General features: G+C 54.0%; 1 protein-coding gene across 9 annotated transcripts in view; it reads right to left on the bottom strand.

Moving 5' to 3' along the window:
• Positions 1 to 657: 657 nt before the first annotated feature.
• The window catches only part of ZNF213 (zinc finger protein 213), a 32,390-nt gene continuing 8,243 nt past the window's right edge, over positions 658 to 24,804 (bottom strand). Inside the window, exons 1-8 of one of the 9 annotated variants that reach the window (XM_069570583.2) lie at positions 21,497 to 21,830; positions 20,928 to 21,067; positions 17,075 to 17,288; positions 16,728 to 16,819; positions 16,252 to 16,372; positions 14,730 to 14,831; positions 13,461 to 14,470; positions 658 to 1,976 (exon numbers count right to left, since the gene is read on the bottom strand). In XM_069570583.2, coding sequence (XP_069426684.2) covers positions 1,542 to 1,976; positions 13,461 to 14,470; positions 14,730 to 14,831; positions 16,252 to 16,372; positions 16,728 to 16,819; positions 17,075 to 17,288; positions 20,928 to 20,984 — 2,031 coding nt within the window. In that variant the 5' untranslated portion in view covers positions 20,985 to 21,067; positions 21,497 to 21,830 and the 3' untranslated portion in view covers positions 658 to 1,541. Of the gene's footprint in view, positions 2,201 to 2,526; positions 2,651 to 2,852; positions 2,918 to 3,718; positions 3,843 to 4,453; positions 4,954 to 6,799; positions 6,970 to 13,236; positions 14,471 to 14,729; positions 14,832 to 16,251; positions 16,373 to 16,727; positions 16,820 to 17,074; positions 17,289 to 20,684; positions 20,760 to 20,927; positions 21,068 to 21,496; positions 21,873 to 24,804 lie in introns of those variants that run through there. The other 8 variants (XM_069570592.1, XM_069570591.1, XM_069570586.1 and 5 more) reach the window with 8 other exon arrangements.

The following is a 24,804-nucleotide window of genomic DNA, read 5'->3' as shown; positions in this document are numbered from 1 at the left end:
GACCTCAGGATGAAGCCTGGGTGACATGCGGGCCAGAGAGGCTGGCGCACAGACCGGGGGACAACTGAGACATCTTGTCTCAGCTCACCCCCACTGTCTCGCAGGTGGCCCCAAGGCCACCACCTGCTGAACTGGAAAAGACTTGGCAGGGTAGAAGGTAATCTCAGCACACACCCACCAGCTCCGCAGGGGCCCAGGCCTGGGCCAGGCAGGGGAGGGTCAGACGTGAAAGTCTGCTTGGTGTCCGTTTCATCTCAGCAGTACTCCCTCCCTAGGGTCCAGCACAGGGTCCAGCCAAGAGCACGAGCCCCTGCCCTGGCCAGTCACAGCTCCGAGCTGCCTCATTTCAAGGGACAGAGGACAGGCCCCGGTGAAAACCCCAGCTCCCAGTTAGCCGCCCACTCTCCTGCAGGGTAGGGAGGGGTGTGCCGGCTGTCCCACCCTGAGCTGTCCTCAGACCGGGGCAGGCACTGGCTGACATGGGGATGCCCCTGAGGCTCACGGCAGCCCCTGGGGCCCAGGCCACCCGGAAGCTGAGACGGTGGCCCCATCTGATGACGGTCCAGCATACCAGGACCACCAGGTCAGGAGGCCCAGGATGAATTCCAGGCCCCTCCACCCCCGACTCCCAGCAGCCACCAAAAGAACGAGAGGAGCTTGGAGAAAGTTTTCACGTTTATTCTCACCTTTCTGCTGCCCTTCTAAGGTCAGCTGGGCCAGCTCCTGGCGAGGGCCTGTGGTCAGTCCCTGTGAATGCCCTTCTGCAGGGACTGCAAGGCCTCAGGAGTCGGCGACAATGTGCCAACAGAGCACGAGCATGAAGTACCGTAAACCCCGAGACTCCAGGGGAGTGGAGGGCAGCTGGCCTCCGCCGGCCCTATTCTTAGTCTGCCTCTTAGTTGGCCTCTGTCCCTGAAGCCCACATCGCCCGCCCCAGCTGGTGGAGGGTGACTCTCGGAAACTCAGCCGGGGGCAGGTTGGCTGAGAGCAGAGGCGGGCAGCTTCTGGGCTGCTGGGACAGGCCAGAGCGGCCAGTGCCTGGAGATGGAAAGAGGTGGAGGCCAGGAAGCCTCTGTAGCTGAGCCCAGGATCCACATCTTCACAGGTGTGGGCTGACCCCTCCCCTGACCCCCAACCCCAGCAGCACCCTGAGGCTTAGCCTCCCTCCCACAGGAAGTCACAGGATGGCAGGACAGAAGGCCTGGCCTATGGACCCAGCCCAGAGGCTGGGAGCAAAGAGCCACGGGGCCAAGCAGGGCTGAGGAGGGCTCTGGGATGGGGACTCCAGGCCCTGCCAGAGTCCTGACTTCCCTGTGTGCCAGCCTCTCCCCTGTGCTCAGGCCACCTGCCTGCAACGTGCTGGGGCTCCAGTAAATGAGCAAGAAAAACCTTGGAGCATCAGAAGTCTGGCAGTGAGGTCACGGGGGACTCCATGTCACGAGGCGTCAGCCAGGGTCCCAGGAGGGCAGGGCCACCGGTTTCTGTGAGTAGGAAGCCGCACTGGGATGGTGGATTCGGGTGGGTGAGTGCCGCTCCCGCCCTCAGCCCACAGGCTGGGCCATCTTGGCGTGCAGGCTCTGGTGGGCGATGAGGTGGGCGCGCTGCTTGAAGCTCTTGTCGCACTCGCCGCAGCCGAAAGGCCGCTCTCCTGTGTGCACGCGCCGGTGGTCCAGCAGGTAGGAGCGCAGTGAAAAGCTCTTGCCGCAGTCGCTGCAGCCGAAGGGCTTCTCGCCCGTGTGGATGCGCTGGTGGTCAGCCAGGTAGGCGCTGCGGCTAAAGCTCTTGCCGCACTGGGTGCAGGAGAAGGGCTTCTGGCCCGTGTGCACGCCCTGGTGGCGTACCAGGTCCGAGGAGCTGCGGAAGCTCTTGTCGCACTCCTGGCACTTGTGCGGCTTCTCGCCTGTGTGCGTGCGCTGGTGGCGCGCCAGGTCGGAGCCCCAGCGGAAGCGCTTGCCGCACTGGCTGCAGCTGTGCGGCTTCTCGGCCACCAGGTCTCGGAGCTGCCGCCGGCGCGTGGGCGGCCGGCCGCGCCGCGCCCCCGCCCCCCGCCCCCGGGGCGCCCCCGGCCGGGCCCCGCCCTCCCAGGCCTCGGCCCCCTCCGGGCTCCTGGACGCGGTCTCGTCGCCAGCAGCCTGGTCTGGGAGCGCCGTCACCACCTCCTCCAGCTGGGTTCTCTCACTGTGGCTCCTGTGCCCCAAACCTGCAAGGGGTCGTAGGCAGCCTCCTAAGTGCCACGCGGTTCCGGGGCCACAGAGGAGGGGAGCGGAACGGGGCTCCGGGCTAGCGCCTGGGCACTCACTCTGACAGCCCTGCGCGCCAGCAGACCAGCCTCCATGCAACGGGGACATGAGAATGACGGCAGAGAAACCGTTTGGAGCCTCCAAGGGGTTTGCCAGGGTTCCTCAACAGAGGTGTTTACTAACTACAGACCTAACCCATCTACCGCACCTTTCACTTACTAACTACAGGCCTAACCAGTCTATGCTTGGGATCCCCCCCAGAGCCCCGGCTGTGCCCAATGCTTACCCAGGGCAACATTCCGAGAGTTCTCCCTTTTTATGTCCCAGAAGAGATCCCTCTGGGCAGGGTCCAGGGACCCCCATTCTTCCCGGGAGAAATAAAAGGGAATGTCTCCAAATGTCACAGGTCCCTAGAATGAGGTGAGGAAGCCCAGCTCAGAGTTGCCTTGCTCAGGACTCCCCAGGCAGGTATGGGTGGAGATAGGCAGGGTGCTGGGATGGGAACAGGATGGGTCCTGGCAGGAAAAGGATGGATGGAGGAGGCCTTGGTGAGGAGAGACCCATTTCAGGGACTCATCAGGGTCAGAGGGGACAAAAGGACGGGTAACTCACCCCAGAGGCAAAGCAGGTATCTGTCGTCTCTCTGGTGCTCCCCTGTTTAAGAGCTGGAAGCTGGGCTGTGGGGAAGATGGGAGCCTCAGAGAGCCCAGCCCAGGCTGGCAGCAAGGGCTCTCACATGCTGTCTTTCTCTCTCTCTCTCACACACACACACACACTTACACCCACCCACCCACCCACCACATGCCTTGCACACACACACAGACACATGCCATGCACACACCACATACACACCATACACAGATACACATATACACCACATACACACCTTACACACGCCACACACAGACACCCATGCCACATACACATGCCATGCACACACCACACATACCACACACACGCCACACACACACAGACACATGCCATGCACACACCACACACACAGACACATGCCATGCACACACCACACACACACCATACACAGATACACATATACACCACATACACACCTTACACACGCCACACACACAGACACCCATGCCACATACACATGCCATGCACACACCACACATATACCACACACACGCCACACACAGAGACACATGCCATGCACACACCACACACACACCTTACACACACATGCCACACACCCACAACACATACACGCTATGCACACACCACACACACCACACACACACTACACACACACACGCCATGCACACACCACATACCCACACAGAGACACACACACATGCCTTGCATGCACACACACCACATGCCTTGCACACACACACACACCACACACATACACACACCTTGCCTTCCTGGAAGAGAAACACCCTACCTGCTCCCCTTAGGGGAACACCTGGCAAGGACTCAGGCCCCTGACCAGCCACTCTGCTACCTTCAAGCTTACTCACCACCATGGCTGTGCAGCTCCCAGGGTACAGGTGGCTGGCTTCGTGTCCCCGCCCTCCAGGGAGGCCCCTGGGCCTGGGACCCCTGGACTGCAGCCTCAGGTTCCGCCCGCTCTGAGGGCACATCCTGTGCAGGAACCACAACACGCTCATCAGCATCGAGACCAGACCGGGGAGACAGAGTTTAATCCCTGGGAAGGAGACACAGGACACATTCCTCAGGAGGCTGGGGGTGGGCAAGGTGGTCAGCACAGGGCCCCCGGGAGACCAGAAGACAGACTGGGCAGTGTTATCTCCCCAACCAAGCACGAGGCAAGGACCAGCTTCCAAAGGCCAGAATCAGAAAGCCACTTAGCAAGGGGCCATGGTGGGAGACCTTCCTGTCAAGGGCAGGACCCCACTCCCCAGCAACACATCAGCATCTCCCCAGATGCCTGCCAAGAACACAAATAAACATCTGCAGATCCTGTGGAGCTAAAAGCTGCTTTCTCGGAACATGCCCCCTCTGGTCCTGCTGCTGCCCTCCAAAGTCACCAAAAAGAAACCAGTTTCACTTGGACGGTGTCTTTCAGAAAGGCCACACATTATGACAAGCTCCCGTGGACGCTCCCTCGGCTCTCTGTGTCCTCCCCAACCCCCACCTCTGACCTATGGAGGACTCATCTCTAGGGAGACAGCCAGCTCTCCTCAGTTCACATGCCATCCAGGTGCCCCCAAGGTTGGGGAGGGGCCCCTCACCTGTGACCAAGCTTTCACTGGCTGCTTCTGCAGGTCCTCCACCAAGGCGACGGCCTCCTCGCCACTGCCTGGGCACCGCTGGCACACCCAGTCCTGGACGCCCACGGGCAGCACGCTCAGGAACTGCTCCAGCACCAGCAGCTCCAGAATCTGCTCCTTGGTGCGCAGCTCGGGCCGCAGCCAGCGGCAGCAGAGCTCCCAGAGCTGGCTGAAGGCCTCATGGGGCCCGCTCGCATCCCCGTAGCAGAACTGCCGAAAGCGCCGGCGGCACACCTCTGGGTCCCCGCGGTCCTCTGGCTGGGCAGGGTCCTGCTCCCAGGAGGAATCTTCTACCTTCACGATCAGAAGCCCTTCTCCCTCCTCAGGGGCTTGGTCCTGAGGCTCTGGGGGGGCTGCCATTGCCCTGGCCTAGGTCTCAGGGCCAGTCAGCCTCAGCCTGGGTCTTCAGTCTCCCAGAGGGCTCCCCAGTGGCAGCAGGGCTGGCATCTGGACGGGCACTCCTGGGGAAAGAGCAAGAGAGTAGAGGTGGGGTGGTATATGAGCAAGCACCGGCCTGGGGGGACGTCCAGGGGCTCTAGCTCCAATTCCTCCTGACCCTGAAGCCTTTTCTAGGCGCTCCTCTGATGCTTAGCTCACGCTTCTCTCTCTCTCTCTCCTACCAATACAAGTGCATGGCCCCTTATCCTCAGTTCCCAAATCCCAAACTCCCAGGTTTTCACCACCTGTCTATTGACGTGAGATGAGCATATTTATAATTTCCTTTTATCCCAGGTAATGTAAATGTTCATATGTTGTATGGCAGAAATATTAATGTATTTGTTCAGTTCATAAAAATTCATCAAGCTGAACTTTTTTTTTAGTTCCACCAGTTTATTGCTACCAACCATCTCCCACCACCCTCATGCACACGTGCTCAGTCATGTAACCCCATGGACTGCAGCCCACCAGGCTCCTCTGTCCATGGACCTTTCCAGGCAAGAATATTGGAGTGGGTTGCCATTTCTTTCTCCCAAGCTGAACTTCTGATGTATTTTCTGTATATTATTCTTCTATTAAAAAAATATTCTTTTAACTGGGAATTCTGTGGTGGTTCAGTGGTTAGGACTTGATGCTTTCACTGCCAGGGACTTAAGTTCCATCGCTGGTTCAGGAACTAAGATTCTGCAAACTTTGTGGTGCTTCCAAAAAAAAAATTTTTTTTTTTAAACTAATGTTTTGATTACTGCGTGTTGTCCCAGATTCTCCCGGTAGTGTTATTGTTATACAATATATGTGCTGTATTATCTTTCTCAATCTGAAAACTTAATTCCAAAAGGCAGACACCACCTGGAGCCATCTATTATCCACAGATACACATGAACATGACCCATGCTTATACCTTATTGCAACTCTACACGACAGTCCTGAAACGCGTGTATTTTGGGTTTCTGCAACTGCTTTTTTAAAAAGTTATTCTAATTATTTATTTTACTTTTGGCTGCACCGGCTTTTCTCTAGTCGTGGAGACTGATGGGGCTACTTTCTAGTTGCCCTGCGCAGGCTTCTCATTGAACTAGCTTCTCTTGTTGCCCAGCACAGGCTCTAGGGCACAGGGACGACACTGGTTGTGGCACGTGGGCTCAGGAGTTGTGGCGCACAGGCTTAATTGCTCCGTGGCCTGTGGGGTCTTCCCGGATTAGGGATCCAACCCATGTCTCCTGCACTGGCAGTCGGACTCTTCGCCACTGAGCCACCAGGGAAGCCCTTTAATTGCTTTTTGTTTCAAGGAAAAAAGTGATTATGAACCATTGTAATAAAAGGGGAGATTTAAGCAATACAGTAATACATCAAAGAGAAATTCTTCCTCCACATTGCAGCTGGTTCCCCATTAACAGTGTGATAGCTGACCTCCCAAATCTTTCCCGGAGCAATTACTGGAAATGTATCCACAGAAATGGGGAGAGGGGGAGGGAGGGGTGTGCTTTGTGCGTGTTTTTACATAAATGAGTTCTTACTGCAACACGGTTTAGTAATCTGCCTTTCTACCTAATAATGCTTCTTCAGCAGCCACTCTAGGAGATCCTGCAGTACGGATATACTTGTTTCTTAATGAGTACCCACCCCAGCTGAGCGAGGCACTCAGATCGTTTCCAATTCTTTTCTACTACACGCGAAGCACGTCCTTTTACTTTACTCTCCTACTCCTTACAAAACCCCTGAAAGGTACGCGCTCCACGCTCATCCGCCGTGACCGAGGAGGAGGCTCCGCTCGGAGAGAGCCAGGGACTCACCAGAGTCGCTCAGCAGGACTCGGCAGTCGGGAGCGCGGACCCGGCAGGAGCCCCGCCAGGGTCCCAGGAGCCTTACCTGCCCGGAGATGAGAGGGGGAGGGGCGGGCAGCTGAAGCGACGCCCCAGGCTTTCCCCTCCGCACCTCCAAGCGGTGCGCCGCCCCTTCGGCCTATGCCTCCGGGGGCCGGGCCGGGCCGGGCCGCCCAGAGACCGGTACTAAACCTGAGGAGCCCCGCGGGCCGCGTCGCCGGTCCCGCCCCTCTCTAGACACACACCGCCCACAGCCGCCCACGATCCCAGTTTCCGCCGCCTGCTCCGGGCGCCGGAAGTTCGCGCGGGGCCCGCCGGGAAGAGACATAGCGCACGCGTCGAGGCACGCACTAAGCGCTACACTCCCCAGGAGGCCGTTCTCCCACTATACCTGCCTTCTTTCTGACGGATGACCAATGAATGGGCAGAATTCCCAAGGGTGGCCAATCAGAAGGCAGTGGCCCATGGACAGCCACACCCATTCCCCCAGTCTGCTGTCTTTATCCCTCTTGGTTTTTCAGTTTTTTTGTGCTCCTCTGGTCTGTGAAGAGCGTAAAGGGGAAGCCAAGACTGGCCTGGTAGGCAGATACATGGCTTATCCCAGCTTCGAGTGGGACGCCAGCTCCGCCGGAAGGGATGCCCAGGCGCGGACTCTTCGGTCCGTCCTCGGCATTTCCCGCTCCAGAGTGGGTCGAAGACTGAGGGGACGGTGGTCCAGGAGCTGGAGCTCGGCGCTGGGAGACTCCTTTATAGCTTATAGGGTCCCGCCGCAGCCCTCATCTGCTCTTAGTGGATGCTTGCTGTGGAAGCAGTTCAGTGAGGGGCGGGGGACCTCCGGCGGCGAATCTTTGTCCCTGAGAGTCGGCCAGGGTCTCTCAGCCGGACGCGGCCGTCGGCGACGCTCACCCAGAGGGACCCCCGCCCTCTGCCACCGATAGATTTGACTGAAGGACAGCGGGGCTCTCTGGGCTGGGGACAGTCTGAAGCAGGGGTGCCTCATCGGAAAAGCTTTGTACATCTGTCGGTGCTCCCACCCTCTTACTGGTCTTGGAGATCTGAGGCTCCAAAATCTTTTTCTGAAGTGGAAAATCCTTTCTTGTCTGGTTGTTGTTTGATTATGCAAGAATTGCATCCTTAGTGTAGGCAAGAAAATAAACTTGTCAAGGTATCCATATCCACAAAGCTAGCTTCCTCATTCAGCTCACGTGGCACTCCATCAAAGTGGTTTTTCCTAACCCTATGTAAACAGCTCCTGCCCCCTACCTCCCCGCGCTGCTATGCCTCTGCCCTGCCTTATTTTTCTTCCTAACTTTTATCACTACCTGATGTATCTGTATAATATTTAAATCCATTACTCGACTATAATTTTCATGAGATCAGACTTTTCACTTCTTTACTTCCATCACCTAGAATACTGTGCCCGGAACAATCTTTGTTGAATAATTGAAGATGAAAATAACTGAAAGGATATCTAGTAAGGTCATTCAGAAGTAAGCACTATTAATATTTCAGTGTTCTATGAATATTTCTAATATATATCTGGAATCGTTCTATTTAAGTAATGTTTCTTTGGCTCAAAAGTCTATCAAAGGTATGTTTCCAAATCAGCATTTATAAATAAAATCCATCTTGCAAGCTGCACAGTATTCCAAAGCAGGAAGGTTCCATATTCCAGTTAAAGTCTCTTACTCGTGGACACTTAGGTTGTTTCCATTTTTCTGTATTTGTAGATCTTTACTGCATACACCTTTCTGTATTTGTTCGAACAATTTACTGGACGGGATGAGCCCAGTCTGTTCTATTGAGACTGATGACGTAGATGTTTTTGAGTCCCCCGCCGCCCCCTACTGGTCCCAGTGGAGAACGGCACAGGAGATTTTTTTCCATTGTGGCCTTGGTGTTCTTTCAACGCCCTCTACTGACAAAGACTAACATCTAATTGGCTGGCGAAGGAGAACCGTCTAAGAATCTGGCTCCGTTATCACAAAGCAGGACCAAAAGGGTTTATTGGGGGGGGTCTGAGAGACAATAAATTAACCGGCACACCTACCAAATACTCTATTGGGCATTGCTGGTAGTTGGTAAATTACTCGTATATAATTATATTGAAGTTGACCATCTTATTGCATTTTCTTTTCCTTCTGATAGTTTTAGTTTATTTTTCTAGCTAGAAAATATAAATATATATTGTAAAGAGTAAACTTTTTCTTTCCAGAAAAGTTATATTCATTTCTAGATTTATACTTATTCTTTTTCTTGTCTTATAGCATTGTCCAGAACTCCCAAAGTGTTAAAAATCAGGACAGGGACTTCCCTCTGGTCCAATGGCTAAAACTCTGGACTTCCAATGCAGTGAGCAGATGTTCGAGATCCCTGGTCAGGGAACTAGATCCCACAGGACACAACTAAGATCCTGGTGCAGCTAAAAATAATAAACGAATGAATAAAAAGAAATATTGACAAAATTCAGGACAGCGGGCATCATTGGCTTGGGTAATGATAACACTTTTTGTCTCTGATATATATTTCCATGCTTGTATTATGGAGCATCTATTCTCATTTGAAGAAGAAAGACCTAGTGGTTCCTCGGTATGTTTTCCCTTTCAATAGTAAGTTTTCAGTGGGCATGTGGCCCTTAAGAATAAAGAATATATATTTCCAGTCTACTGCATTGAAGTATGGTATTTCATGTATTTATACTGAAGACAGTGATACATAAGCAGATGTGCTGTATGTATCTTACTAGAAAGGGGTTCTGTTTTTCTCTTTTCCCCAACTGCTAGCAGAAATTTGGACATGGGGTCATGGACCATGCAGATGACACTAACCCTAGGGGTGTCAAAGCAAGAAGGTGGAAGTGCCTGGATTCCTGATTATTGCGGGTGGATTTATGCCCAGATGATGGTGTAAGAGAGAAACAGATACTGAGATTAAGCCACTCTTATTTTGGATCTCTATTTTAACCAGAATGTAAACCCTAACTAGCATTACTGCTTTACTGCCTGCTAAGAGTTTATTCTTGCCTGGGAGATTGCATGCACAGAGGAGCCTGGCAGGCTATAGTCCATGGGGTCGCAAAGGGTTGGACACGACTGACTACACGCATGCACACACAGTGTGCACTTTATGCAGGGGTAGCTAATTTCCCCACCTAAAGTCTTTCCCCATCTCAAGCAAATAATGTTCAAATCCTTTGACCTGAGTCTCTCTTCTCACCCAGCCTACTGGAAAATTGACAATGGTTCTAGTGCCTTTCCTGTCAAATCTAAACTCAAGCTAAAATCAGATTTTCTTTCAGTCTTTAAAAAAAAAAGTAAAAATACATATTTTTTATTTTTATAATTTCTCTGTGGGATACTGGATATTCTGAATTTCTATGTGATCTTGACTAAACCTTGATATGATTTTTCTAGGAAATCATCCCTTTCATCAACAATTTCAGATTAACATGAAGTTGTACATAATATTCCCATTTGGTTAAAATTTTTTAAATTGGCACATATGATTAAGTCCCACTGCTTGTCTGGGGTCAGTGAAGTGAGACTTTAATGGTGGTGGGGCAGCAGGCTTGGAGGAGTCTAGGTATCTACTGACTTTGTGGATTAGGGCTGCTGTGCCAGTTCTGCCATAAGCTATCCCCAGCCCACCTACAGGTGTTGTCTTAAGAAATTCACTTCTATCTTGTTTAAGATCATCTTTATTTTGGGTCTCTATTATTTGCAGTTGAACTGAATCCTGATTCATTACCTCATAGGGTTGTTATAAAGATTAAATAAATGAGAGAATACACATAGACCACATAGCCCAATACTAACTTTTAACACAAGGAAACACTCAGTAAAGAATGGGTATTCTCAGGGAATTATTCATCACCAGGAGCCTGTCAAACGGTCACGCCACGGGAAAGAGGACTCATGCATGAGAGACAGCAGGAGTTAGGACCTCCCAGGCATCTTTTCCACTTTCCCTGGAAGATTTGAGCCCATCTTGTTCTGGTCAGTGGCCTGTTGGATCTTAATCATTAGGGCTCACCTGGAGCTTTGTTAGTTGAGAACAGAAAAACTGGCATTAGTTCCAGGAGGTGACAGGCGCAAGCCACAGAGTCCTGCCTCTGCAACCCAGGCAGGAAGCCTGCCTGATCACACATCTCTGGATGCCCGGGGAGCATGAGAAAGTGGACGCCACGGTCGGACCATCTTCATGAACGCTCATTCTCCACCCTTCACACAACACACCAGGGTGAAATCGCAGGCCACAGCCTCTCTCAAGCCTCACCTTTCTAACCAACCCCCACCCCTCCCTTCCACCACTGGTGTCATTTCAGCTCCTGGAACACCAATCTTCCTCAGGGTAGGGCTTTTATTCATTCTGTTCCCCTAGCTTGGAAGGTCCTACCCCCAAAGCCCAAACGTTCCCTCCTGTGAGGGGCCGTCTCCAACAACCAGTACCTACCATCCTCCCTTACTTCACCCGGTTCCTTTTTTTTCTGGTATCTGTCACTACTTGAAAGTGATGTATATGTCATTCATACGTTTACACTGCTTGTTAGTCTCCCTTACTAGAGCGGAACCCCTTGAGGGCACGGATCTTGTCTGGTTTTTTTATCGCTTATTCTTTGATATTTAGCAAAGGACCTGGAAGGCACGTTTTCATTTCGTATTTGAAAAATGAAGGAGTGAATGTAGCAAAGCCCCTATTTAACGTTTCCTCGCCCTTTACCATCCACCCCTGCGCGTCACTCATCACCATGTCCCCCCTCCAGCATGGACTGCCTCACTTTCCCCGGCGCCCAGCAAAAGAATCAAGGTCTTCTTCAGGCCGTTTCCACACCCGACTTTTCCAGGCAGCCCAGTTAGGCCCTGCTTCAAGGCTCAGCAGGTGTTAAGAGCGCTGGCAGGAAGCGTCTGGGCTCTCGCTGAACTCCTGTGCCGGGGCCACGACTCGCCGGCTACCGTGCACAGGGCAGCCATTACCAGGGCCTCATGTGGTCTCTGGGTAGCAACAAGTCTCAGCTCTTCTCAAGAAGCTAAGCTGGAAGCGGCTGTGGCCCGAGCTCTCGCCTTCTGTCCGCCCCCTCTCTAGGACGGCAGGAGGTTTGGCGTCTCGGTGGTAGGCCTGGCTGAGCGGAAAAGGCAAAGTTCCAAAGCCCAAAGCGTCGACCAGTTGCCAGGCAACCGTGCGGCTTTGGGGCGTGAGGGGGAAAGAAAGCCTAGAAAACAAACGTCTGTCTTGACTGGTCACTTTTGCTGGAGCCCACCCCCTAGCCCCGCCTCGACACTTGATTGGCAAAGGCCAACGTGGGAGGGGCGGGACCTTACGAAACTCGTCCTCCGGGATATGAGGCGACCCCCAGACTGCCGACTCCGCGAGGTCACACGAGTTTGGGGGGAGTTTCTCAGGCTATCACAGTGCTGAATCAGCCGACGTCCCCGGCCCGGCCGAGGTACGGCATTATGCCTTTAGCAAGGACTTGGGCCGGGGAGTTCCCTGGCGGTCCAATGGTTAGGAACTCGAAGTTTTCATTTTATCAAGGCCAAGGGTAAAACAAGCAGGCAGGCTCAGGCAGGGCAAATTACAAAGGACATGTACTATAATGAAAGCTGAGCGCCGAAGAATTGATGCTTTTGAACTGTGGTGTTGGAGAAGACTCTTGAGAGTCCCTTGGACTGCATGCAAGGAGATCCAACCAGTCCATCCTAAAGGAAATCAGTCCTGAATATTCATTGGAAGAACAGATGCTGAAGCTTAAACTCCAATACTTTGGCCACCTGATGTGAAGAACCAACTCATCTGAAAAGATCCTGATACTGGGAAAGATTGAAGGCGGGAGGAGAAGGGGACGACAGAGAATGAGATGGCTGGATGGCATCACTGACTTGATGGACACGAGTTTGAGTAAACTCCGGGAGTTGGTGAAGAACAGGGAAGCCGGGCGTGCTGCAGTCCATGGGGTCGCAAAGAGTCAGACACAAGTGAGAGACTGAACTGTGCAAAAAGGCCAAGTAGGTGAGAAGTAGGAGAGGGAGATGGCATCAGCCTCAGAAAGGACCAGGAGAGGTAGGGGATCCCTGGTGAGACATCCTCTCTGGGTTGAAGCTGGGACCCAAGGGATGCAGGTGAAAATGTGCAGCCACAAAATGCAGGCCCCAGGGCCTGAGACAGGAGACAAGGTAGGCAGAAGACACTGAGCATGAATTCCCATGCTGACTCTGCCCTGCTCCCGACTCCCTAGGAAAAAAGCCATGGCAGGGCCCAGGGCTCAGCGGGAACACCTAATGACAAGAGCAGCAGAAATGGCCGGTTGGCTTCAGGTTGGAAACCTCTAGATTCTGGAATGGGTCCCAAGCCAGGTAAAGCCTGGGGAGGAAGGTGCCTTCTCAGAGGACTGAGTGAGAATGCATAGTTGCCCCGGAAGGCTCCACTTTCCCCACAAGTCCAGCATCAGCTTCCAGGGCCCCATGAAAGAAAGCTATAGGCTGTCGCTTGAATTCCAAGGCCTTTAATTTGCGGCGAGCATGCCTGGTCCTCATCTGAGCTCCTCCCGTGTTGCCACCCCCATGCCAGCACCTCCCCGCCTCCCTTCCTGGGTCTCCCAGGTCACACCCCCACAGCAGATGCCCCGGCCCCTCCCTCCCAGCCTCCTAGGTAGGGGGAGGTGGGGGTGCTGCCAGAGCCCCGGCCGCCCCCAGCATCAGCATGGCCAGGGCCTTGGGCCCCGCCGTGTGGATCTTCTCGTGCCGATGCAGGTTGGAACGCCGGCTAAAGCTCTTGCCGCACAGCGGGCAGGAGTAGGGCCGGACGCCGCGGTGGGTGCGCTGGTGCGCGGTGAGGTGCGAGCTGTGGCTGAAGCTCTTGCCGCAGTCGAGGCAGTGGTAGGGCTTCTCGCCGGTGTGCGTGCGGTTGTGCGCAATGAGGTTGGATCGCTGGCTGAAGCACTTACCGCACTCGGGGCATGGGTAGGGCTTGACTCCGGTGTGGGTGCGCTGGTGGGTGACCAGGGCCGAGCTCTGCGTGAAGCACTTGCCACAGATGGGGCACTTGTGCGGCTTGGCGCCCGTGTGGGTGCCCTGGTGGGTGACCAGGTCCGAGCGGCGGGTGAAGCGCTTGGCGCAGCGGTCGCACACGTACGGCTTCTCGCCCGTGTGGATGCGCTGGTGCTGGATCAGCGTCGAGTGGTGGCTGAAGCTCTTCCAGCAGGACGGGCAGGTGTAGGGCTTCTCGCCCGTGTGGATGATCTGGTGCTGGATCAGGTGCGAGCTGCGGCCGAAGCGCTTGCCGCAGTCCGTGCAGGCGTAAGGCTTCTCGCCCGTGTGCGTGCGCCGGTGCGTCACCAGGTGTGAGTGCCAGCTGAAGGCCTTGCCGCACTGCTCGCACTTGTAGGTCTTCTTGGCCACCTCGCTGTCCAGCGCCAGGCCCTCCTCGCTGCTCTCGGGGGCGGCCGTCTCCCCTTCTCTGGGCTGCTCTGGGAAGTGGCCCTCCTGGGTTTTCGGGAGGTCGGTATCAGGCGGGGCTGATTCCGGCTGTGCCTCCTCCACGGGACAGGGCTGCACATCGTCCTTGGCTGGCCCTGAGTTCTGGCCGCTGGCTGCTCGCTGCCCGCACCGCGGGGCCTCCCCCTGGGCTCTTCCCACTCTGCAGGAAGGACTTTTGAAGGCCTTTGCATCGCCAAGGGCTCCCAGGGATGCAGCCAGCTCCTCCTTGTCTGCCTCTACCACTCCTGGATAAACAGGGTTTCCAGCAAGAGAGAGGCTTTCATGAGGGCCCCAGGGGAGTTCTGGAGATGGAGATGAGGGCAAGCACCTGTGGGGCACCCTGGAAGCAAGAGCCACCTCCACACAGGAGGGGAGGTGGGCGGCCCCGCCCCAGGAGGGGCTGTGTGTCTGCACCCCACAGGAAACAGCCCACACTGACCTGGGGCATCAGCGAGTGACAGCCAAGACCCCACTACCCCGCCCACCTGTCCCCTCTGCACGCACCTCTTTTCTCCTCCTCACGTCCCAACTGCCTGCTGGAGCCTGGGGCCTCACCCTTGCCCTGCACTTGAGAGGCCCAGAAAGGTCTGTTGAAGGGAAACCCTGCTTGGAAAGAGATGCTGCGCTCAGTCAGGGCCCTTCGGGCTGCACAGTGGGAGATACCAGCACCCAGCCTCCAGAGAAGTGATGGAGCAAAAGAGGGAGTGCAGCTCTGCAAACACAGGGCAAAACCAGATGGCCACAGCCTCTCAGGGCACAGTTTTCCAGCATCGTCCGGACACTCTTCTCAGGGCTGGCCACCCCTGTGTCACAAAGCCCCCAGCAGTGGCCCCCTCAGTCAGAATCCAGACGTATCTTCCTCTCCTGCACCTGCACCTTCCCAGGACCATAAAGAGGGCTCCTGGGACAGGGGCAGTGGGCAGAGAGAGGCCAGCAGGAGGGCTGGGCTGAGAGGGCTGGGGACACAGACCACCCATACGTCAGGGACCACGTCCCATTTGCCAAGTCCCCCAGGTTTGAGGGCCTGGGAATTCTGGTCAACCCAGGAAGACAGCAGAGGGGGCCCTGGGCTTCATGACCTGATCCAAGCCCCACGGGAGCAAAGGGACGCGTGGACCAATGTGTGGTTTAGGGCATTCATGAGGCCCACCATGGGGCTGCGACTGGAGGCTGGTTCCCTCTGATCTCCCAGGACTTGCCTGGACCTGCTGGCCGAGGCCCCAGAGAGTCCCAACATTGGGTGGTGAGCAAACCTGAGATAATTACAGGCATGAGCAGAGCCACTGCTGTGATCCTGAGGCCTACCACCAAAGTCAGAAGGTGGAACCACCCAGTCTGTGGCTCCACCGAGACTAGCAGGTGTGTAACAGACACGCAGACAGACTGACCAAATGAATGAATGAACGCTCTGATTTTCCCATAAACCCTCATAAAATTCTGTCATGAAAACTAGAGCCTGAATTTGAGGAGTCAAAGCCCTGGGACTTAATTACTCACCATGAGAAAAACCGAGGGAACCAAGGCCCCTCTGAGAAGAGGACATGGCCCTGGGAGAGGAATGTGACAGCTCAGAGTCAAAGGCCTGGAGGGACCAGCTGGCACCGTTCCCCATCCCCTGGGCCTGCAGCCTGGCCCGGAGCCAAGCTTTCTGCTCAGACACCTCTGAAGCTGGGCTTGGAGGGGAGAGGAAGGGGAGCTACTGGAAGGAGCTAGGGAAGAACTGGAGCACAGTCTCTAGGTGGGCATTGTCCAGCATGGCAGCCGCTGGCCCTGTGTGGCTGCTTCAGCTCAAATCTGAGCTGATTAAAATGAGATAAAAGAGCTCAGTGGCTCCAGCTGCATTTCAAGGACTCACTAGCTACATCTGGCTTGTGGCTACCACATCAGCACAGAAAGGACACTTCCACCACTAGGAAGGTTCTATAGGACAGTGAGGTCTGGATGAACTGCAAGAGGGGATTCAAGCCCTGGAAATGGGGGAGCAGGTGGCAGTGGACGGGCCCCGCTCTGATTTCCCAGCTCTTACCCAAGGACAGCCCGCTCCTTTTCTGCAGGACCTCCCTGTAGAAGCTCTGCTGGGTGTGGTCCAGCCGTCCCCATTCCTCCCGGGAGAGGTACAGAGCCACGTCCTCAAAGGTCACCGGCATCTGAAACAACACAGAAGGCCCCCTCTCCGGGACTCATCGGGAAGTGGTGGAGGCGCTCAGTGGTGCCAGGACGAGGACAGACCTGGACCCCCATCCTGCTGACTGCGGTGAGGCCCACCCTGGGTATGCTGGTGAAGCAGGGCAGCTGCCTAAGGAAGACTTTTGGGGCAAGAACCATGCGACTGTGGACAGCACAGGACAAAAGCAAGACTCCCTCTCGGCACCACTTCCAAAGCTCAGGATCTCTGGCCCCCACCCTCAGGTCCAGCACTCGGATCCGGAGCACAGCTCTGTCACAGACGCTGTCCCTCCACGTCTTTTGGCTCCTCCTCCAGCCCTGGACATGGACACTCACCTGGGACCAGGCAGTGAGGAGCGCCGTGGCCATCTGCCGGTCTCTGGTCCTCCCCTCGCGGGAGAGCACAGGGCTCTGGGGGGCTGGGGGGGCTGAGAGGGGAGAGAGGTCCTCAGGCGGCCACCTCGCCCTGCTTGGCCCTCCTGCTCCCGGGAGTGAACGAATGCCAGGCCCAGCAGGGACCTCCCGCTGCCTCCAACTCCACCCCCAACCTGACCCAAGAGGAGGGTCAGTGGGCTCTGAGGGTGAGTCGGGCAGCTTCTGAAGGGAAGGTGGGGCAGACACCTGGGTCTCCCTACCTGGGCTGGGAGCAGGGAAAGGGCCCCTCTCCCCAGTCCCTTTCTCACCTCCTCCAGGCAGGAAACACACTTTCTCCTTAGCGCCCTGGCTTAGGGGCACCCAGCCCCGTGCTCCTTGAGCTCTGGTCTCCGGCGACACCCCTTCAGGGTGTGGCTCCTCTGGCTCCACCTTGATGCGGGGTGACTCCCGGGCCTCTCCTAGAGGCACTGGCCCCTCTGACTCAGAGAGCATTTCTTGACAAGAATGCCCATGACCTGGAGTCTAGGAATGACAGCAGCATCAGCGCTGGGACGGACGATGGGAGATACAGAGGCAGAGCCCGCGGGTGGCGGAGCGTACACCCAAGGGCAAGGCTGCCCTGCTCCCCTCTCTGTCCCCGAGACCCACACACCCTGGTTCACGCCCACCAGCAAGCAGGACCGTGGGGGAAGGAAGGGAAGCTGGGCATGGCCCTGCAGGTGCCCACGGGGCAGACACCTCTTCCCAACGTGAGCCTCACACCTCCCATACCAGTGTGGATTGTTATTCTCTAAAAAGAAAAGCAAGAGTGTTCCAGAAAAACATCTATTTGTGCTTTATTGACTATGCCAAAGCCTTTGACTGTGTGGATCACAATAAACTGTAGAAAATTCTGAAAGAGATGGGAATACCAGATCACCTGACCTGCCTCCTGAGAAATGTGTATGCAGGTCAGGAAGCAACAGTTAGAACTGAACATGGAACAACAGACTGGTTCCAAATAGGAAAAGGAGTATATCAAGGCTGTATACTGTCACCCTGCTTATTTAACTTATATGCAGATTACGTTATGAGAAACACTGGACTGGAGGAAGCACAGGCTGGAATCAAGATTGCTGGGAGAAATATCAATAACCTCAGATATGCAGATGACACCACCCTTATGGCAGAAAGTGAAGAACTAAAGAGCCTCCTGATGAAAGTGAAAAAGTTGGCTTAAAGCTCAATATTCAGAAAACTAAGATCATGGCATCTGGTCCCATCACTTCATGGGAAATAGATGGGGAGGGAGTAGAAAGAGTGTCAGACTTTATTTTGGGGGGGGCTCCAAAATCACTGCAGATGGTGATTGCAGCCATGAAATTAAAAGACGCTTACTCTGTGGAAGGAAAGTTATGACCAACCTAGACAGCATATTAAAAAGCAGAAACATTACTTTCCAACAAAGGTCCATCTAGCCAAGGCTGTGGTTTTTCCAGTGATCATGTATGGATGTGAGAGTTAGACTACAAAGAAAGCTGAGCACAGAATTGATGCTTTTGAACTATGGTGTTGGAGAAGACTCTTCAGAGTCCCTTGGATTGCAAGGAGATCCAACCAGTCCATACTAAAGGAGATCAGTCCTGGGTGTTCATTGGAAGGACTAATGTTGAAGCTGAAACTCCAATACTTTGGCCACCTCATGCGAAGAGCTGACTCATTGGAAAAGACCCTGATGCTGGGAAGATTGAGGGCAGGAGGAGAAGGGGATGACAGAGGATGAGATGGCTGGATGGCATCACTGACTCAATGGACATGGGTTTGGGTGGACTCCAGGAGTTGGTGATGGACAGGGAGGCCTGGTGTGCTGCAGTTCATGGGGTCAAAGAGTCGGACACAACTGAGCGACTGAACTGAACTGAATACATGAGGAAACAGTGTAGTTGGGTCAGGTGAATAGTGTTCCCCCAAAATTCATGTCTACTTGGAACCTTATTTGGATTAAAGGTCTTTCAGATGTAATGGAGTCTATGGTCCATAGAGTCGCAGAGTCGGACACAACTGAAGCAACTCAGCACAGATATAATGAGTTAAGGATCTTGAAACAAAATCATCCTGGAATCAGTTGGGCCCTAAATCCAGTGATTGGTGTCTGTATATGAGGAGAGGACCCAAGGATTTCCCAGTGGTCCAGTGGTTAGGACTCCAAGCTTTCACTGCCAAGGGCCAGGGTTTCATCTCTGATCGTGGAACTAGGACCCCACAAGTCAAAACAAAACAACAAAATAGAGGGCATAGAAACAGAGGCAAAGCCATGTGAAGTTGTTAGTAGAGATTGGAACGATGCTGTCAGAAGCCCAGGGATACCTGGAGCCACTAGAAGCTGACAAGCAGGAAGGATCTTCCCCTAGAGCCTTGGGAGAGGGCCCTGCCAACACCTTGATTTTGGGGTTCTGGCCTTCAAATGTGTGAGAAAATAAATTCTGGCTGTTTTAAGCCACCCACTTTGTGGTCCTTTGTTACAGCAAACACAGGAACCTAACACACCCAGGCTCTGAGATCAGACAACAGCCCAAGGTCACAGAGCTGGGAGTGACTTGACCAAGACTGGAACTCAAGTGGAGCTGACCCATAAGGTACCTCCAGGGCCACCACTTCTTGAAAGTGACAGGAAGGCCTGTGGCCATTGGCCTTGGGCCATTTCAGGCCTTACTCAATTGGTCAAAGAAGCTGGAGTTTCTGATTTGGAAAAAGTCCAAGAGTACCTCTAAATGTGTTGAGTTCCTGCATCCACCTAGGTCTGATGGAAAGAAAACTCCCAGGCTCATCCCCTTGAGCACTGCCTCCCACGGTGGGACTTCCAGGGCCCTCCCTGCCCCCTTCACAGCAGCCTCAGGGCCCAGCCCTCTGGGAGGCTGAGGGGCAGGCTTTGGAGTCAGGCTGCCGGGGCTGAAATCCGTAACCTCTGGTCACTAGCCTTTCAGCCCAAAGCAGAGCACAGCATTGGAGAAAGTCACTTCCCTTGCACTGGGAGGTCCTGTGAGGCCTCATCTCACCCACAGCACTGAGCACCAGCCAGCCTCCTGCTGGGAACTCAAGTCTATCCCTCCACCTCCCACCCACCTGGGTACAGGTTAGGGTCTGGACGAGAAACACCTTAAGCCAGGAGTCAAAGTGCCTGAGAGCCACATGGGCCTGGTGGCCTCTGAGACCTAGCTGCTCTACCTCCGCACTGGAGACACGCGAGAGCTACCCTCTCCAGAAAGTTCTGGATGAACAAAGAGCGGTGCTGGTAACTATTATTATCACTCTCCTGTGGGAGCTGACAGAATCCAATCCGTAGCAGAGAATGCTACGGACCTGTGAGGCCCATTGGGTGTTACACAGGCATGATGGAGGGGAAACTGAGCAGCGGTAAAAATTCTTTGTGCTTCTACGATATGAACACAGAAAACACACACTTGATTTGTCTTTGCACTTGCAGCCACTGGAATCCTAGTTGAGGAGTTCCAGGTTTCTCTGACCCAGGATCTAGTTGCTATGGGTGGTGCTGGTTTATAAGCTGCAGTAATGAGCTCCTAGGGGCTGACAAGCTGCACACAGACGACTCCCCTGCCTATTATCTTCTCCCAGCCTCCCCACCACCTGGCGAGACAGGTGGGCACGGCAGGCAGATGATCCGCATTTTACAGACGACGCCTGGTTCCCAGAGGCCAGGGGTCTGCGCAAGGTCGCACACTCAGCTGCAGCTGACTCAGGTTCCCCCACAGCTGGTGACCCTGGTCCTCCCTCAGGTTAATTACACACACACAGGAAGGACTAAGTGCTCAGGCCCAGAGTGAGAGGAGCTGGGGACCCAGGCAGAGGGGTGAGGCTTGCCATGTGCCCATTTGCCCAGAGCAAACCCCACCTGTAGGACTCCCCATGCAACCCCCTTACCATCTTATGTAGCTTTTGGTCTGCTGACTATGAATTCACCAGGCAAAGGAAAACAGTCCCATAGAAGTCAATTCCCTGGTGGAAGGTATTTTCCATCATGCCTTCTCTTCAACACCCCCGAACCCATCTACCAGCCTTGCTCCCTCAGAGAGTCTAACTCTTTCAAATGCCCTGCCCTGAAAAATCCCCTCCCACTCCAATCCTTCCAGTGCATGCCTTCCCTTCCCAACACCCCATTCATACCTCTCGGGCTCTCTCCTTGTTCTGGGTAGCCCGGATGCCTCTGTCGTCTGCAGACATTTTTTTAAATCAGAGCCAGAAAGCACCGTTGAGTCGTTTTGTGCTCGTGTTGGCCAAGCCCCCTCCAGCTTCTGGCCAGGAGCCTGGAGGAGCAGAAGGAAATCAGCCAGCGTCTCCTGCACATCCCCTGAAAGCCCCGAAATCCCCACGCGGGACCAGACCCATCCTTGGCCCCAGTCGGACGTAAAGCCTCCCGGACACCCTCCAACGGCCTCTCTAAGCTGTTTTTGGTTCCTCGCTCTGACTGAATGCTGTTTTCTGTGATCCCCTTTATCGCTGAAGCAACAACTCCGAATCTCAGAGCAGCTGGGTTAGGGAAAGCTGGGGGAATTTGGAATCTGTATCTCCCGTCACCAAGAGCGTAAAGATCTGCAGAGATGCTACCAAACAGGTGCTGAGTGGGGCCCCGCCCGCCGCAGCCAGCTCGGCGGAGGAATCGAGGCCCCGGAGTCTCCCGGCCCCGGACACACACACACACACCCACCCCTGCCCTCGACCTGACTCGGTCCCACCTGGGATCCCGAAATTGAGCCGCCCGCTCTCAGCAGCCCTCCCTGCGGCTGCAACCACCCGCCCGGGCCGGGCGTCCATCCTGCTCACGGTCCCGCACGAATGGTGTCCTTCCTCTCTCCGAACCCGGTCCAGGCCTCCTCCTCTCCCCGCCAGCCCGTAGCCTTCCACCTTTGACCCCGGCCCCTCCTGCCAGCCGGCCACCCGCGCGGCTCTCGGGATCCAGGCGCCCTCCCAGCCCCGCTCTCACCGACGTGAAGGCGGAGGGGGCCCTACGGACGGCGGAGCCCCGCCCCCGGGGAAGGGAGTCTCCGCAGCCTGCACCCGGCGCAAGGAGCCTGGTGGAGACTGGGATTAGGAACGACAGGAAGTCCCTCCCAGATCCCGTTCCCCACGCAGCTGCAGCCCTACAGGGTTCCCAGCCTGGAGGGTTCCGGGTCTGGGGTCCCGAGGCCGGCTGCACCTGCTCTCGGCCGGCCAGGAGACGACTCCCCAGATCCTCCTTGCTGGCTCACAACCGCTTTATCCGGCCTGTACTCGTGAAACCAGCCAAGCAGGGGCGCCAAAGAGAGAACATAGATTTTGTCGAAGGATTTTCATATTTGAAAACGTTTCAAATGTGCAGCTGTCCTTACAGGACGGACACTGCCCAGTGGAGGGACACGGTGCTCCTTTTCAGTATACAGTTTCTGAAGGTCTTATCGGTGTCTCCATGGAGACATCCTTGGATTTCATTTAAGGCTCCCACAGTGGTCAGCAGGTCCTCTGAGGGAATAGTAGAATCCCTCAGAATTCTAGGACTCCGAAAACAAGTTGAACTCCACAAGCAGAATTGCAAACCCAATTTCATGCAAACCCAAAAAATGCTGCAAGGGCCAAGTGGGGAACCAAAGGTGGTAAACTGAGAGCAGATCCCTAATGGGAGAAATATGGGTCCAGGGTTGCTCTGGTTGTTCTCCTTTCTCAAGACAGTCAATCTTATGGGGACTCTCCTAAGTTTTAAGTTTTGGTATCTAAGTATTGTTTTGTTTTGTTTTTTTAAATTAAACCCTTGTTGAGCGCACACAGCAAGCACACCAAGGGGATGGTACAGGGGCCAGTGGTGTCTGTTTTCCTGGGTGACGAGGATGCATCTCAGAGGACCTTAAGGCTGGCATGGAGGTCTCGCTGCCTAAGAGCAATCCTAGGAAGCAGAGAGACCTGGGAACAATGCTCTACCCACCCCTACCCCACATGCCTCACACCTTGGAAAGATGTGGGATTAATCTCATTTTTTTTTCCCAGACATCTTCCCCCCCACCCCCAGCTCCCTCTCAAGGCTAGGGATAGAAGTGACATAGGGGCCTGACCCAGCCATCCCTGACCCAGCATGGGGTCCCAAACCCTCAGACAACCCTGGTGGCTTCATAGTCCGCCTCTCCACCTCCATCTTTCCCTCGGATCCTGAGAACTAAGTTTCCCAAAGTGGGAGAGCAGAGACTATGCTTCACTTCCTGGGGCAAGACACCCATTCCTCCTTAACAGGGCACAGGAGACCGGGTATCAGGAAAGGGGTGAAGGTCAGCCCTGTAGTCGGATACCAGGAAGATTCCTCCTGGAAACGTTCCCAGGCCCCCTGCCTTCTGCCCATCAGAGTCCTCCGAGATGCATCCACGTCACCCAGGAAAACAGACACCACTGGCCCCTGTACCATCCCCTTGGTGTGCTTGCTGTGTGCGCTCAACAAGGGTTTAATTTAAAAAAACAAAACAAAACAAAACAATACTTAGATACCAAAACTTAAAACTTAGGAGAGTCCCCATAAGATTGACTGTCTTGAGAAAGGAGAACAACCAGAGCAACCCTGGACCCATATTTCTCCCATTAGGGATCTGCTCTCAGTTTACCACCTTTGGTTCCCCACTTGGCCCTTGCAGCATTTTTTGGGTTTGCAGGAAATTGGGTTTGCAATTCTGCTTGTGGAGTTCAACTTGTTTTCGGAGTCCTAGAATTCTGAGGGATTCTACTATGCCCTCAGAAATGAAAAATTGAAAAATGAAAAAATGAAAAATCATGAAAGAAAAATTACCCCTGGAGTTTGATTCTGGTCAGTATTTTCAGGTGTTTTAATCCTCAAGGTAAAGAGAGGTGAACAAAGTTGTATCAAGAGTCAATACTGTTTTCAAGCCAGAGAGGGTTATAAACTGAGAGAAAAGGCACAAGGGGCCCTGGAAAAGATGACCTGTGAAGTCTGGGAGTGTTTCTTCATCAAGCCGGTGTCCAGAGTAAAGGAATTCACCCTGAGGTGGACCATCTCACACATGGCAGACCCAGGAGTATACCAAGGGCAGAGAGAGTGTGTGTGTCTTGATTCCTGGGCAAACCTTTCTCTATCAGACAAAAGGGGCTACTTCAGGGATACTGAGAAAGCCCAGAGGTTTGGATGCCACTATGGGATCACCTAAACTAGACCAAATGAGGTGTCAGCATTTATTTAACTGTTCAGAAAATATTTATTGAGTACCTACTATATGACAGACATCAACTCCTTGGAAATGAGAGGAAACCATTCCAGGGCTTGCTCTAGGCCTGAGCAGGTCTAGGAGGAAGGATTATCAATATTTGCTGTGTGAGAACTGCAGTTCCTGAAAGACTTCAGAAAGGCGCCAGGGCAGAGTGAGTCAATAAATAAAGCGGTCAAAAACAAATGCCTTCAGTAACCAGGTAGTACTGAAGATCCCCTGGAGAAGGGAAAGGCTACCCACTCCAGTATTCTGGCCTGGAGAATTCCATGGACTGTATAGTCCATGGGGTCACAAAGAGTCGGACACGACTGAGCGACTTTCACTTCACAATAAACGATCAGTGCTTGGGGTATAAGACTGGAGTGAGAGGGACTTCGAAGTTCTCAAGAAACCACATTTTGTTTAAAACGGGTGTTTGGGGGTTCGATATAGCCAAAAATTTGAGGATTTTTCAAGAGAAGTCAAAAAAGAATTCAAATTTTATGTGAAATATCCTGAGGTTTGGATGTTGATGACTAAAACCAAAAAGCAGTTTAAGAACTGTATACAATTCCAACAGAAAACATCTGCTGTCTCGTTTCACAGGCCACCAGGTTAGGGGTGTACTTACCTCAGGAGCCTGTTTATAAAATAATTGTCATGGATGAAGGGGCTTTTTGGAACTTCAGGGACGGGAAATGCTCAACAAATGCCAACTCTGGTATCCTGTGACTAAAATGAGCTTGAGTAAGAAAATGCTATCTTTAGTAAATATTGGGTTGGGCAAAATGGATTTTTGGTCAACCCAATAACTCTGTGAATTACCC

The sequence above is a fragment of the Ovis canadensis genome, chromosome 24 (assembly GCF_042477335.2).
Source record: "Ovis canadensis isolate MfBH-ARS-UI-01 breed Bighorn chromosome 24, ARS-UI_OviCan_v2, whole genome shotgun sequence".
NCBI classification, from domain to species: Eukaryota; Metazoa; Chordata; class Mammalia; order Artiodactyla; family Bovidae; genus Ovis; species Ovis canadensis.
The sequence above is the reverse complement of the archived record's forward strand: the minus strand, read 5'-3'. Positions and strand labels throughout refer to the sequence as shown.